Below are 16,834 nucleotides of genomic sequence, written 5' to 3' on the forward strand. Positions count from 1 at the left end.
CTGCAAACACTTCCTTCCCCTATCCCAACGTAGCGTGACAATTCATTCACTGTGATGCGTCTGCCAGCAGTCACCAATTCGTTAACTCTCTGCACATTGTCTGGAGTGTATGCAGTACAAGGCCTGACACTGCGAGGACAATCCTCAATATTGCCGTGCCCGCTTTCATCACGTAACCTGCTTGCCCACCTACTAACTGTACTGCGATCAACAGCAGCATCTCCGTACACCTTTTTCAACTTCAAGTGGATGTTTCCCACTGTCTCGTTTTCACAGCACAGGAATTGTATGACAACACATTTCTTCTGACGAGCGTCAAGTGTAGCAGCCAGCTTGAAGACTTGCTGTAACGGCGCCACTCACGGGAACAGGTGGAACTAAGTTTGAAAACAAGCGGGATGGATGTATCTACACACTGTTAAACTTTCACACATGCAGAATGAAAACTGTATTTTGAAATATTGCTGTATCTCATTGCCCTATCAGAACCCCTCGGAGAGCATTAAAGATAAACCCCAGTCCTAATTGTCCAATTGTAAAGTGACCTGTTTCCAAATTAAATACAAAAATAACCACTATTTCAGTATACATATAATTCGAAAATGATGCTTTCGTGATTAACATTGTTCTTATGTGAAAAACACAATATAAATGTGAAACTAATACTGTAACTAACCGAAAGAAATGTAGCACATGGCCAGGATGTACCAGTAAACTTATCATTATAAAATTACTACAACAATTTAAATAGAACATATAAATAAAGCACATTAATTGAATCTCCGATATATGTTAGCACTAAAATTCAGGCACTAGTTGATTTGTTATAAACACATTTAGAAATGTAATTGTTACCTGTAACATAATTAGTCAGAAAATGTTATATTAACTCGTAACTAAGCTGAAAATAGGTTCACCTTGTTCAGCACTGAGATTGTAAATTTTTAGCAATGTGTATCTCATATTCGGTTTAACTTTTAATTGTGATTTTACATAAAATTGTAATTTTCATTGTGGGTAATTGTTAACAAAAGTATAAATAGAGGTCCCGCAGGCGCCTTGGGGCACTCGTTTTTTGGCTAGGGTTGCGAGCAAATGTATTGTAGGCTCACTCGTTTGTTGATTGTTGTGAACACTGTGTCGTTTGATGTCAACTTTGGGTACATGTGATGTAACTGGTACAGTTCACCAGGCTCGGACACCAGAGTCCTGGAAATAAATATATTGGTATTAAAACTGCACTGTACTTTGGAATTTATTTGGGAGTCTTCTACAAACCTTTCCATAGGCTGCCCAGCGACGAGACATGAATCCAGGAATTTCTACAAAACCCCGAGAACTAAACAACTCTCAATGTTGGTAGAATTGACGTGAAACAACAGCGCATCGACTGGGCATTACACACACACACACACACACACACACACACACACACACAAAAACATTTGCAACGCGGAGGTGGGAAAATGTAAACATCTCAATTTTTACAAAAATAGTGTGCATTTCTTTTGGAGTGACCCTCGTATTTATCCTTTTCACAGTTAAAGGTTACTTCTGTGTAACTAATCTATGAACACCTGATATTTATGACGAGCCTCAAGATTTGTCCACACAAGTGCGACTTGTGAACGGATCACGCGACCTGGAGACAGACTGCTCGTGTGTGGGGCGCTGACGGCAGCCAGACCGGCCTACTTGCCTGGGGCCTGGCGGGGTCGGCGGCCCGCTGCTGCTGCGGCTGCTGCTGGTGGTGGTGGCGGCGGTGCTGCAGCGCGCTGTAGGGGATGCGCACGCTGCGGTCGCCGTCCGTGTCCATGACGCGGGAGGCGCGCGTGATGAGCGGCGCCGGCGGGGGCGTGCCGCCGCGGTGGCCGCGCCACTCGTCCTGCTGCTGCTGCGGCTGCTGCTGCGGCTGCTCCGCGTGGTACTTCTTGGGCGGCTGCGACCACAGCGGGCTCACCCTGCGCAAAATTGTCACACCGTGAACACCTCTATCGACCGCTACAAAACTTACACCACAGCTTTGTTTGTGTGGCCGTCCTCCGTAACGAGCATATAAATACTTGTTTTGTAAATAAAACTGCCTTTTCCTGCTGCTAGTTCCTTTATTTATCCCATACGCGTTTCGCCTTCTCCTTTTCTAAGGCCTCATCACTGGGATCTATAACGATACACTTTTGTTAGTTATAGATTATCAAACAGTTCACTTCGTGATTTTTTTGTAAAAAAAAAAGAGAGAAAGCAATTACTTACGATTTGCTGATCTGCGTTTCCTCACATCTGGTCTGGAGGTCGCACTACCACTTTTATCACTGCCATATAATCACACACGCCTTCCACACGCTGTTCACCATGTTTCTCACTCCTTTTTGTGGTGGACTATTCTTCTTTTCTCACTCTATACAACTATTTTGTCGTACACTGCTTTTCACAGCATAAGTATTGTGACTCCATTACGTGTTTCATCTTCTTTGGTATGTTTACCTATCTGTTGCCAACCTAACGACGTATATGTTCGTTACTAACTCCTATTTATTATGTTTATACCTTGTGTGTGTGTGTGTGTGTGTGTGTGTGTGTGTGTGAGAGAGAGAGAGAGAGAGAGAGAGAGAGAGAGAGAGAAGGGGATAGAGCCTACGTTTTTTTTTATATGTGGCAGTGATAGAAGAGGTAGTGCGACCTCCAGACCAGATGTGAGGAAACGCAGATCAGCAAATTGCAAGTAATTACTTTTTTTACAAAAAATCGCGAAGTGAACTGTTTGATAATCTATAACTAGCGAAACAGTATCGTTATAGATCCCAGTGAAAATGCCTTAGAACAGGAGAAGGCGAAACGCGTATGGGATAAATAAAGTAACTAGCAGCAGGAAAAGGCAGTTTTATTTACAAAACAAGTATTTACACCACAGCATTTTCATGTGGGTGCCGTGCGTTGATTAAAGTTTCATCCTTCAGCGAGTTTATTTCCAGTACAGAAAAAAGCCATTTCTACCAGCGGCGGGTACGAGGTTGTTTTCTGAGGAGTCACAATTTTTTACTTATCTTTCTTTTCGTCCCCCTCCCCCGTCAAATATATTTTTCAACTGCAATCATGCTCATAAATTCAGGATAATTGCAGAATGTGGTGCCACACAACGTGGCACTACACAAAACTGGTGCTAATAGCATAGGCGCATAGGGAACACACATCCACGGTATTGGTGATAAGCTGAGAAAACCGTCTCGAAACGCATCTGCTACAAAACACCACTGTTTCCTGCGCATGTACCCCGACATCAATATGGGATATCATCACCATGCACACGTACACAGGCCGCACAACGGGTTGGCATACTCTGGATCAGATGGTCGAGCATCTGCTGGGGTATAGCCTCCCATTCTTGCACCAGTGCCTGCCGGAGCTCCTGAAGTGTCGTAGGGGTTTGAAGACGTGCAGTGATACGTCCACCGACGTGCTCGATGGGGTTGAGGTCTGGAGAACAGTTAGGCCACTCCATTCGCCTGATATCTTCTGTTTCAAGGTACTTCTTCACAGTGGCAGCTCGGTGGGGCCGTGCATTATCATTCATCAGGAGGAAGGTGGGACCCACTGCACTCCTCAAAAGGCGGACATACTGGTGCAAAATGACGTCTCGATACACCTAACTTGTTACAGTTCCTCTGTCAAAGACATGCAGGGGTGTACGTGCACCAATCATAACCCCACCTCACACCATCAAACCACTACCTCTATACAAGTCCCTTTCGAGGACATTAAGAGGTTGGTATTTGGATCCTGGTGCACGCCAGATGAAAACCTAGACTCGTCCGTGAACATAACCTGGGACCACTGTTCCAATGACCATGTACTGCGTTCTTGATACCAGGTTTTACAGGTTCTCCTGTGACCAGGGGTCAGTGGAATGCACCTTGCAGGTTGCTGGGCGGATAAACCATGTCCTTTCAGTCGTCTGTAGACCGTATGTCTAGAGGCAACTGTTCCAGTGGCTGCGGTAAGGTCCAGAGTAGGGCTACTTGCAGTACTCCGTGGCCGTCTGCGGGCACTGATGGTGAGGTATCGGTCTTTTTGTGTTGTTGTACACTGTGGACGTTCCGCACTGTAGTGCCGGGACACGTTTACTGTCTTTTGGAATCGTTGCCATAATCGTGAGATCACACTTTGTGGTACGACCTGCTGTGTTCGACCAGCCTCCAGTCGCCCTAGTATTCTACCCCTCATAACGTCATCATTATGTGTTCTTTGAGTCATTTTCAACACACAGTCACCATTAGCACGTCTGAAAATGTCTGCACACCTACTCGCTACACTGTACTCTGAAATGCACCAACACACCTCTGCGTATGTGGGCTGCTGCCAGCGCCAACGTGCGACGACCGCAGGTCAAATGCACCGCATGGTCATACCTCGAGGTGATTTAAACGCACAAGCCGCCCACCAGAGCGTTGTTTCACCATGTATCAGCATTATCCTTAATTTATGAGCATGAGTGTACATCGACATAGGTACCATACAGTGCACGGCGGAAGGTACTTGCATCACTACTAGTCCTTCCCTTTCTGGTCCCGCTCGCGAAAGCAGTGAGGGTAAAAGGATTGCCTCATTTCTCTCATCTTGTCCTTGCAGTCCTTGGGGGAAAATGTTCATTGGCGGCAGCAGAATCGTTCTGCAGTCACCGACAAGTGCCGGTTCTCTAAATTTTTTCAACTGTTTTTCGCGAAAAGAACATCGCCTTCCCACCGCAGATTCTCTTTTAAGTTCGTGGTGCATCTCTGTAATTTAAAAATAAATAAATAAATAAAAAAAAACTAGCAACAGGCATTCTGAATTTCTTAGAGATCTTCCTGTAATCTGACCAAGCACTAGAGCAGTACCCAAGAATGTGTCGCGCTAGTGTTTTATATGTGATCTCCTTCATACACACGGAAAAAATCTCTACACTAAAAAATAATTAATACAGAGTAATGAAATTTCGGGAATACATTTTTCTATGTAACTTATTTAAATGATTAATATTGCAGGGTTGCAGGTTAATGTAAGCGCGAGGTAAGCCACCGCATATCTCAAATGCTGGTACCGCCAGAATGTTGAATGCAAGCAAACACACATGCATTGCGTTGTACAGGTGCTGCATGGATATTCGTGCCTATTTCCCTTGGGCACTCAAAACAGGGGCAGTCAATGCTGTTTGTGGATGACGCTGGAGTTGTCCAATCACGTCCCATATGTGCTCGATTGGGAACAGATTTGGTGATCGAGTAGGCCAAGGCAACATGTCGACACCCTATAGAGCATGTTACAAGTAGACGCCAACAGCGGCATGTGAGGGAGCGTTATCCTTTTGGAAAATGCCCTCTGCAGTGCTGTCAATGTATGGCAGCACGACAGATCGAATCACCAGACTGACGTACACATTTGCAGTTACAGTGCATAGGATAACCACGAGTGCGCTGCTGCTGTCATACGAACTGGCACCCGAGACCGTAGCTCAGTGTGTAGGTCCAGTGCGTCTACGCAGACTGGTTGGGTGCAGCAACTAACTGGGCTGCTCCTAACCAGCACTAGCCACCGAAGCAGAACCAGCTTTCATCAGAAAACACAACAGACCTCCACCCAGCACTCCAATGAGCTCTCGCTTGTGACCACTGAAGCCGCAAATGGCGGTGGTTTGCGGTCAGTGAAATACGCGTTACACGGCATCTGCCTCGGATCTGTCCTTGATGTAACCGATTCGCAACACTTCGTTGTGTCACTTTGGTGGAAACTGCAGCTCAAATTGCTGCTGCAGATGCAGTACGATGCCCCAGAACCACACGCTTAACACGATGATCCTCCCTCTCCGTAGTGCCACGTGGACGTCCGCAGCCCAGTCTTCTTGCGACCGTACCCTGTCGTGACAACCGCAGCCAGTAGTCGTATTCAGTGGCTATAGTCCTACCAAGACTTTCTCCAGTATCACAAAAGGAACATCCAACTGCGGGTAGCCCTATGACACGACCTAGTTCAAACCCAGTGAGGTGCTGATAATGGCGTCTTTGTCACCTTAAAGGAATTCTTGACTAACATCAACGCACCACGTCCAATCTCAAAGGTAAATAACGCTCACGACCACTAACACGTTTATTTAAAGTAAACCTGATTTGCAACCTCATAGTGGAGCCACTCTTAAGCGACTGGTATGAAATCTGACTAGACGTCATATTTCAGACGTAGAAGCACGTTTGTGTCGCACAACTTCTTCTTTGTGTTACGAATTTTTTCCGTCAGTATAGATGAGCTACACTCTCCTAAAATTCTCCCAATAAATCAAACTCGCAGATTACTGCTGACCCTGTCAGTCAGCTCGTTTATTCATATTGAAATTCCTACTTTCAAAATACCACATTTATCTAGTAATAATAATAAAATGGTTTGCGTTGCTTAGTCATAACTTGACAGAGAATAGAATTCAAAACTAATGTGACTGTGGCAAACGTCAACGGCCGGTCGCTGTGGCCGAGCGGTTTTAGGCGCTTCAGTCTGGAACCGCACGACTGCTACGGTCATAGGTTCGGATCCTGCCTCGGGCATGGATGTGTGTGATGTCCTTAGGTTAGTTAGGTTTAAGTAGTTCTAAGTTCTAGGGGACTGATGACCTCAGCTGTTAAGTCCCATAGTGCTCAGAGCTATTTGAACCATTTTGAACATCAACGAGCAGTAACCACTCACATTTATTTATCGTATGGCAATACAGACGCATAAGAAACAGACAAATCACTAATATAACAAACGTTAATAATTGCAAACAAACATTACTAATATAACAATGTTTAAGGATTACAAACAAACATCAAGTCTATTAATATAATCTATCGACTCTGGAGTTGCGAGCAGGAAGTCGTTGGGGCTCCCATTATAGGCTCTTCTGGAACACTCTTCAACAATGTGGTTGATGGTCTGACTTTCTCCATAGTCACACAGGGATAGTATTTTACCCCATTTATACAGGGAGTAAGCACATCTGCCATGACGAGGTTCTAACCCTATTTAGAGTGGACCACGTTTTGCGTGGTAGGTCAAAACCACGTGGTTTTTGTGTGATGCAAGGCATGTTATGATTTTGCCACGCGTTCCATTTTTCAGACCATGCGTTTGTGATACTGAAACCTTCTTGTACACAGTTCCTTGCTGTTCTTGTTGGCGGGTTCCCAGATCGAAGCCTATTAGTGTCTGCAGCCTCAATGACCTGGTGGATTGGCAGGCCTCGATTTCTCATGATGTTTTTGTATTCACGTACAAGGGCGTCATTACGTCTCAGGTGTGGCGGCGGGATGTGGCTTAATATTGGGAGCCATTGCGTTGGAGTGGGTTTAATTGCTCTAGAAATCATCCTTAGTTTTGTGTTAGCAGAAGAGCCAACACCGTGTTACGAGTGGAGGCCGAAATGCACGCGTTTTAGCTCAAGCAGGCTAGCGTGAGGAGGGAAGAACTATACTGACGTGAGGTCTGGAACATGACAAGGAATGAGAATTCAGAAAGCGGACGTAATTAGTTTGATACTTAACTTTAACCCATTAATGATGAACGTCGCTCTTGACGGTACATGATTCACAATATTATCTGTTCAGAATTCATTCTTGTATTATAGTAACTGAATATGGCGCCTTGCTAAGTCGTAGCAAATGACGTAGCTGAAGGCTATGCTAAACTGTCGTCTCTGCAAATGAGAGCGTATGTAGACAGTGAACCATCGCTAGCAAAGTGTGCTGTACAACTGGGGCGAGTGCTAGGGAGTCTCTCTAGACTGGACCTGCCGTGTGGCGGCGCTCGGTCTGCAATCAGTGATAGTAACGGACCGCGGCCGATTTAAAGGCTACCACCTAGCAAGTGTGGTGTCTGGCGGTGACACCACAGTTAGAGTGTTATGCAACTGGACATCCACCTTATTTAGATGTGGGCAGTTTAGCCAAATCGGAGCACAGTATTCGGCAGCCAAGAGTACAATTGCTAAAGCAGAGGTGCGGAGAGTGGAGACCGTTGCTCCCCAGGTAGTACCACAGAGCTTTTGAATAATGTTGTTTCTTGTCTTTAATTTTTCGGCAGTATTTGTTAGGTGCTCTTTAAAAGATAATGTTCTGTCCAGCGTCATGCCCAAGTACTTCGGAGTTTTATTATACCTGACAACGGTGTTTTCAAATCGAATGTTGAGTTCCTTTTCAGCGAGTTTGATGTTGAGATGGAAGCACCTAACCTCTGTTTTGGAAGCATTTGGTTGAAGTGTCCACTTACGGAAATATTCACCCATTATCTTCAGGTCTTTCGTTAGGATATCCTCAGATGCTTCAATTGTGCTACCTCTTGTAGCCAGGGCCCAATCGTCGGCATACCCGAACTTTCTTGATTGTGTTTCCGGCAGGTCTGCAATATAGAGGCTAAACAGCAGTTGTGCGAGCACTGATCCTTGTGGTAAGCCATTCTTTAGTTTTTTGATGGAGCTGTAGTCAGAGTCCATACTTATTTGGAACACCCTATCATTGAGCATGCTGTCTATTAACTCACAGACGGCAGGCGATAGCACTAGCAGTGGGGGTTATATAAAGTGTGTCGGGGATGTGGAGAACAGTGTAGCCGTTGTCGCAATGCGGAAATGAAGTGATTCATCTGATGTTCAAACGGACATGACCATTGGCTTTCGGGCCAAAGGTGGATGCGTTACCGAAATTGCGAAGATTGTAAACTGTTCGTCTACCACAATGGTTAAAATATAATGTTCACGGCAAAATGGCACTATTTAAAACCGGCGCTGAGGCGCTTGTGGTGTACCATGTGCCACAGATGACAGCGGTGAACGATGGCCGCGGAGATGCGTAAGGGTGAGCGACGGTGAACTGTTGAGCAACTCACCCCCAGATGAACCGAGGGGCTAATCCTCGATGACCGTTCAGCGAACGTTACTGCAATGGACTTCTGCAACTGGCGCCTTGTTTATGCAGCCATGCTGACTTCTGTTCATCGGCAACCAAGGATGGACTTTGCACGCCAGTACCTCAACTGGATATCCAGCGCGTCGCGCCAGGTGGCATTTTCACACGAATCACATTTTATGTTCCATAGGGCAGATGGTGGTCGGCGTGTACGCGGTGAAACGTCTGAAAGCAAACATCCATCGGACAGATAGCAAGCACCCTGCAAAGACTGTCACAGAGTCCAGGCCGGAGGTGGGAGCGTTGCGGTCTTGGGAATGTTTTCATGGCGTTCGCTGGATGATCTCGTCATTCTGGAAGGCATAATCGATCAATACAAGTACGCATCTATCCTTGGGGAACATCTCCACCCCTACAGGCAGTTTGATTTGCCTTGGCAATCACAGCGAACGCAAGAGCGTATCTGTGATTGTGCGGCTCATATCTCATACTGATGTTACTGAGTGCGATCAGTGCCGAATGGAATGTCTAACTGTTTAACACCCATCGTATGATGAACATCTCAACAAACTCAAGTAAGTGCCTTGATGGAAAGAGATAGTGTTACACCATGAAGCACCAGTGCTTTATCACTTAATTAGGCAGAATGGCATCGGTCATGTATCCACTCTTCAACCTTCGAATAAAACAATAGTACAGTACTAAAAACAGCGTGGAAGAAAGACTCGTATGGCATTCTTCGCTGTGAGACCCCTAGGGGTATGTTCAGCGGCCTGATTAGAAAGTAATTGCTTTCTACAGACCCACTGGCTCGTTACTTCGAGGTGTGGGAATTGTGCTGTAAGTGTGTGATTTGATCGTATGGTGTGGATTTGTGTGTAGTGTGGTGTCGTGTTTGTGGTATGTGTGGGTGTGCGTTTGTGTTGATGAGAGAACAAAGAAGGAAAACTCAATGACACAGTGTAGCGTATTCCTCTCGAATAGCATCAGGGTGGGCGCTGATGTAAACGTCCCAATCCAGTGGACACTTCTGACAGGTTTGGAATTTAATCCAGGAGATAAGGTCAAGCTGTGATATTCAGTACATTATACCATCATCTCTCCTTCGCTTGCGGGGGGTGACTGAGATAATTCCGTCCATCACCAGGAGTCGGACGAGTCACCTCCTGTTCGAGAACCACTGTACTGGCGAGCGTAACCGAACTTGGCTACGCGGGTGGGTCAATAAAAATTACGCTCAATGGTGTGTGTGTGTGTGTGTGTGTGTGTGTGTGTGTGTGTGTGTGTGTGTGTGTGTGTGTGTGTGTGTGTGTCGTTTTAAAAAATGGTTCAAATGGCTCTGAGCACTATGGGACTTAACATCTGAGGTCATCAGTCCCCTAGAACTTACAACTACTTAAACCTAACTAACCTAAAGACATCACACACACCCATGCCAGAGGCAGGATTCGTACCTGCGACCGTAGCGGTCGCGCGGTTCCAGACTGTAGCGCCTAGAACCGTTCGGCCACGCCGGCCGGCGGTCGTTTTAAAACCTGTAATTATGACTGAGTTGTGGGGTCCCAGTAGCATTTTTTTAGGTGAGGTACTTGGACGCAAATGAAATTGGAGGGGAAGTGATCTGAAAAAGGACGTGGAATGTATACTGAGAAGCGCAAAGAGAGAGGATGTGGGTGATAGGAGGTGCGTAGAATTCCAGTTATTTAATGAAGGGTTGGGTTGAAGTTTTCATTTGGAAATGAAGAGATGTGGTACGATGAAGTTGACAGGATGATGTCATGATCTGGGAGGAGTTCCTCTTCAAATGCAACACTCTGTCTTAAGTCATCTTGCAACAATGGTTCTACATAGTCATGAACTAGGTTTTTACAGTGCTCTTCAGGACAAAAGCGGGCATACATTATCCCTTTTAGATACACTGTGGTTTCCTGTATTTTTGGCATGAGCCGCAATAACATTTGTAAAAAAGGCCTCATAAAAGACCGGATTGGGAACAAACACAGAGGGTGTGTAGAAGAGCATCTCAGCTGTTAATGGTTAAGAATGCAGAGATATGACGTATAAGAAGGACCGGCAGAGCCCTCTCTCGAGTGATGGGGAGGGCCAGTTTTACGCAAGGACCAGCCACAGAACAGCCATCACGTTAAGAGGAAACACGAAAGCAAAGAGGGTCACTAAAAGCATGAGAGTGAGTCCGAAGAGGGCCGAATGATCGTTATCCGGAAAAGAGGCTCGTTATACGGTGACATTTCAGTTTGAACAGGGCATGCTACTACGACCGTAGAAGTCAATAAATCTGTTAGCAGGTTCACAGTATACACTATGTGGTCAAAAGTATCGGGACACCTCCAGAACATAAGTTGTTTATATTAGATGCATTGTGCTGCCACCTACTGCCAGGTACTCCATATCAGCGACCTCAGTAATCATTAGACGTCGTGAGAGAGCATAATTGGACGCTCCGCGGAGCTCACGGACTTCGAATGTGGTCAGGTGACTGGGTGTCACTTGTGTCATACGTCTGTACGCGAGATTTCCACACTCCTAAACATCCCTAGGTTCATTGTTTCCGATGTGATAGCGAAGTGGAAACGTGAAGGGGCACGTACAGCACAAAAGCGTACAGGCTGATCTCGTCTTTTGACTGACAGACGGCCGACAGTTGAACAGGGTCGTAATGTGTAATGGGCAGACATCTATGCAGACCATCACACTGCGTGTAATGGGCAGACATCCATGCAGACCATCACACAGGAATTCCAAACTGCATCAAGATCCACTGCAAGTACTATGACAATTAGGCGGGAGGTGAGAAAACTTGGATTTCATGGTCGAGCGGCTGCTCATGAGTCACACATCAAGGCGGTAAATGCCAAACGACGCTTCGCTTGGTGTAAGGAGCGTAAACATTGGACGATTGAAAAGTGGAAAAACGTTGACAGGAGTGACGTATCACGGTACGCAATGTGGCGATCCGGTGGCAGGTTGTGGGTATGGCGAATGGCCAGTGAACGTCATGTGACAGCTTGTGTACTGCCAACAATAACATTCGGAGGCGGTGGTGTTATGGTGTGGTCGTGTTTTTCATGGAGAGGGCTTGCACCCCTTGTTGTTTTGCGTGGCACTATCACAACACAGGCGTACATTGATGTTATAAGCATCTTCTTGCTTCCCACTGTTGAAGAGCAATTCGGGGTTAGCGATTGCATCTTTCAACACGATCGAGCACCTGTTCATAATGCACGTCCTGTGGCGGAGTGTTTACACGACAATAACATCCCTGTAGTGGACTGGCCTGCACAGAGTCCTTCCTGAATCCTATAGAACACCTTTGGAATGTTTTGGAACGCTGACTTCATGCCAGGCCTCACCGACCGACATCGATACCACTCCTCAGTGCAGCACTCCGTGAAGAATGAGCTACCATTCCCCAAGAAACCTTCCAGCACCTGATTGAACCTATGCCCGCGAGAGTGGACGCGGTCATCAAGGATAAGAGAGGGACAACACCATATTCAATTGCAATGTTACCGATTGTGGGCGCCACGAACTTGTAAGCCATTTTCAGCTACGTGTCCGGATACTTTTTATCACATAGTGTATAATGTAATGTCTATGTATTGCACTAGTTTATGATATGTTTTGCTGTGAAAAAATACATCTGATGATGAGGCCAAAAGCCTCGAAATCGATCATAGCATAATAAAATGAAGACCATTTAATTGTAGTCTGAGGCATTTTTTTTTTTCAAATTAGCCATACGATTACGTTTTCTGTGTCAGCATCGCCGATGGAAAGCTTTAACACTTGTGAAATAATTTGACACGATTCTCAGAAGCTTTCTGCAGTTACAGCACCGATTTACTGGGAACACTGGGACAAAATCTCCCAGGTCACAAGGAACCGAATATGCGCTGTCGTTTAAGTTTGTCATTCTAAAACAGTCTTCTCCGCGTGCGGTTCGCCTGTGGCTAGACTTGCCCGCTGTACATGCGGCGACCACATTCCACTCGTGCCGCCTGTCAAACGCAGTAACAATGCCATGTGAGCTGCAGTTTTATTGGCATTACTCGCTAATTTTTTCTACCGGTGTTACAAATTGAACCAGGTTTCACACGGTGTCACGGTATTCGTCAGTGCCAACATTGCTATCTTTATACAGCAGACGTTATCTTCAGGAAACACGATAATGAAACTGGCACACAACGTCAGCCATTAGCCAAGTCCACTGATCACGTAACAACAGGTTCCTCACGGATGCATTGTGTTTTTTATGCTAAATGACAAATACTGAACTAATTGTAATATGTAATTGCCTCAAAAAGACAAACGATTGTCGACTGTGTGACAGTCTACTTGCACGTTTTCTTTGTAGGCGTCTATTCTGTCATTTTTAGCGTCTCATTTCAGGTTTCTAAATTTGGTAATGGTTGTTGTGAGCTATCCATGTCTCTGCATTTATTTCAAGTGTTTGACATCAATTAGTTATCAAGAGTTCTCTTGCCACTTTACTCGATTACTAATCACGAAATGAAATAACGGTTGATCTTTATTGTTGGAATCTGTAGGAATCAGCATGAGTTTCGAAAAAGACGATAGTGAGAAACCCAGCCCGTGCTATTCCTCCACGAGACTCAGAGGGCCATAGACACGGGTTCCCAGGTAGATGCCGTGTTTCTTGGCTTCCGCGAGGCGTTTGATACAGTTCCCCACAGTCGTTTAATGAACAAAGTAAGAGCATTTGGACTATCAGACCAATTGTGTGATTGGATTGAAGAATTTCTAGATAACAGAACGTAGCATGTCATTCTCAATGGAGAGAAGTCTTCCGAAGTAAGAGTGGTTTCAGGTGTGCCACAGGGGAGTGTCGTAGGACCGTTGCTATTCGCAATATATATAAATGACCTTGTGGATAACATCGGAAGTTCACTGAGGCTTTTTCCGGATGATGCTGTGGTATATCGAGAGGCTGTAACAATGGAAAATTGTACTGAAATACAGGAGGATCTGCAGCGAATTGACGCATCGTACAGAGACTGGCAATTGAATCTCAATGTAGACTAGTGTAATGTGCTGCGAATACATAGAAAGAAAGATCCTTTATCATTTAGCTACAATATAGCAGGTCAGCAACTGGAAGCAGTTAATTCTATAAATTATCTGGGCATTAGGAGTGATTTAAAATGGAATGACCATATAAAATTAATCGTCGGTAAAGCAGATGCCAGACTGATATTCATTGAAAGGATTCTAAGGAAATGCAGTCCGAAAACAAAGGAAGTAGGTTACAGTAAACTTGTTCGCCCACTGCTTGAATACTGATCACCGGTGTGGGATTCATACCAGATAGGGTCGATAGAAGAGATAGAGAAGATCCAACGGAGAGCAGCGCGCTTCGTTACAGGATCATTTAGTAATCGCGAAAGCGTTAGGAGATGATAGATAAACTTCAGTGGAAGACTCTGCAAGAGAGACGCTCAGTAGCTCGGTATGGGCTTTTGTTGAAGTTTCGAGAACATACCTTCACCGAGAAGTCAAGCAGTATTTCTCGCGAAGAGACCATGAGGATAAAATCAAAGAGTTTTGAGCCCACACAGAGGCACACCGACAATCTTTCTTTCGACGAACAATAACGGGACTGGAATAGAAGGGAGAACCGATAGAGGTACTCAAGATACCCTCCGCCACACACTGTCAGGTGGCTTGCGGAGTATGGATGTAGATGTAGATTGTGCAGGAATAAACTACAGAAATAAATGGTACGAAAAAAGTGACAAACGTTGTTTCTATTTACACGGAGATGAAAAAATTTGTTGCGTGATACAGGAACGCACCATGCTAGCTCAAGATTATCAAAGACTGGAACATAATTTTTAGTTACCCTAAATTTTATTTTACTTCAACGTTTTATAGAATTAGATGAGATGTCCTGCTTAGATTAGGGTGCCAGTTGACTCAGTAGGGACTTCGTGTTAGTCATCTTGATGTTTGTAGAGTGTCAGTTCGTGTTGTCAGTCTTCTGACGCCTTCGTTTTTTCCTGTAACTGCTGTCTCGGTGGTTATGCATGTCACTTAACTTGCAGTTGAGTCTCTCGATGGTTCAGATGAGTATCACTTCCGATAAGACTGTGGGAATCAGTAATTTACTTGCTTCACCATGATCTGATAAACTGTTTGTGCCACGGCGACGCCTGCATCAGCTGGATTCGTGAGTGCTGGGGACGTCGCAGCCTCAAAAGGGCAACGTCCAGTGAAGTAGCGGTGTGGGATTGATAACCGCTTGACGAACTTGAATACCATACGTAGTAGGCTTAGCGCTGTTGGCATACTGAGTTTGCGCAACTACCATAGGCGAGTGTATGATGAGTGCACTCTCTCCAAAAAGCTCCAGTTAAAGGAAAATGACGCCTCTTATGCGTACGAGAGGCGTTCAGTAAGTAATGTAACGCTTTTTTCCTGACTAGTTTCGGTTGAAAAAATGCGGAATTTGTTGTGGGACATCGTGAAATATTTTCGCTTCAGCCCCTGTAGTTTCATAGGTGGCCACGCTACACGTAGACTTCAAAATTGCGTCTGTAACAGAGTGTGTTCCAAGCAGAGAGCTGTCATTCAGTTCCTTTTAGCGGAAAGCCAGGGCATCACAGATGTTCATAGGCTCTTTCAGAACGTCGAAGGTCAACTAGCAGTGAACAAAAGCACGATGAGTCGATAGGCATTGGCATCTGTCACCATCGCAACAAGTTCGCGCAAATCTGACCGATCTCCCTCGTGTCGGCCAGCCGCACACAGCTGTGGCTCCTGAAATGTTGGTACGTGCGAACACACTCGTTGCTCAAACGGACGTCTCTGTTGGTGGTGCTGACGCACTTGTCCACCAGTTAAGGTACTCAAAGGTGTGTGCCCGCTGGGTTCTTCACCGCCTAACAGAAGACCACAAAGGGCACCGAATGACCATCTGTGCAGCATTATTTGCACGTTACGAGGCTGATCGTGAGTATTTTTTGTCGAACAACGTCACAGGCTATGAAACATGGATTCACTACTTCGAACCGGAAACAAAACGGCAGTCCCTGGAGGGGCGCTAGACCATCTCTCCTGCGAAGAAAAGGTTCAAAGTTGCTTCCTCAGCCAGTGGTTATGGCAACGGTCTTCTGCAACTCTAACGGGTTTATTCTGTTTGAAGTCGTCCCTCATGGTGCAGCGATCAGGTCTGAAGTGCACTGTGCTATACTCACGAAACTGAAGAAACGACTTCGACGTATTCTTTGCACAAAAAAGCATACAAAGTTCTTTTCCATGACAACGCAAGGACTCACACATCTCTGCGACCAAAGAGGAGCTCACAAAACTTCATTAGAGTGTTCTTCCTCATCCATCCTACAACCCAGATCAGAAACTTTCCGACTACCTTCTGTTTGGCGCAATGAAGGGTGCACTCTGCGGGAAACAGTATGTGGATGGTGGGGAGGTTATTGATGCAGCGGGACGTTGGCTCCCACGTCGACTAGAAGAATGGTTCCATGCGGGCATACAAGCCCTGCCAGTAAGGTAGTGTGAGGCCGTCATGTTAAACGGAGATTACGTTGAAAAATAGGGTTTTGTAGCAAAAAGAGTGGGGTATAATGTGGTGTATTGGAATCCCGAAGAGAACCAATCTGCTTTCAGAAATAAATCGGTTGCGTTACTTATTGAACGCCCCTCGTGCGTAAATCAGCAAAACCATGTTCCCGTGTTTAAAGTAGGTATCATTAAAGTGCCCATAAACGGCTTTGCTAGCAATTAGTGGTTTCCTTTTTGTACATCGTAACAGAAAGTATTATCGGGTACCAGTTTCTCAGCTTTCTGACCATATATAATTCGCCGTTTAATTATTTTGCATAAAATTCCCGCGAGCTGAGCCTCAAACATAATATACCCGTCCAGTGTCATTA

The 16,834-nt window shown here is 45.4% G+C and overlaps 1 protein-coding gene across 1 annotated transcript in view; it reads right to left on the bottom strand.

Annotated features, from left to right (window-relative positions):
* LOC124792633 overlaps positions 1-16,834 on the bottom strand; it is a 367,209-nt gene that overhangs the window by 13,074 nt on the left and 337,301 nt on the right. The window contains exon 4 of the mRNA XM_047257955.1: positions 1,700-1,961. Coding sequence (XP_047113911.1) covers positions 1,700-1,961 — 262 coding nt within the window. The remainder of the gene's footprint in view (positions 1-1,699; positions 1,962-16,834) is intronic.

Source organism: Schistocerca piceifrons, chromosome 1 (assembly GCF_021461385.2).
Source record: "Schistocerca piceifrons isolate TAMUIC-IGC-003096 chromosome 1, iqSchPice1.1, whole genome shotgun sequence".
Classification (NCBI taxonomy): Eukaryota; Metazoa; Arthropoda; class Insecta; order Orthoptera; family Acrididae; genus Schistocerca; species Schistocerca piceifrons.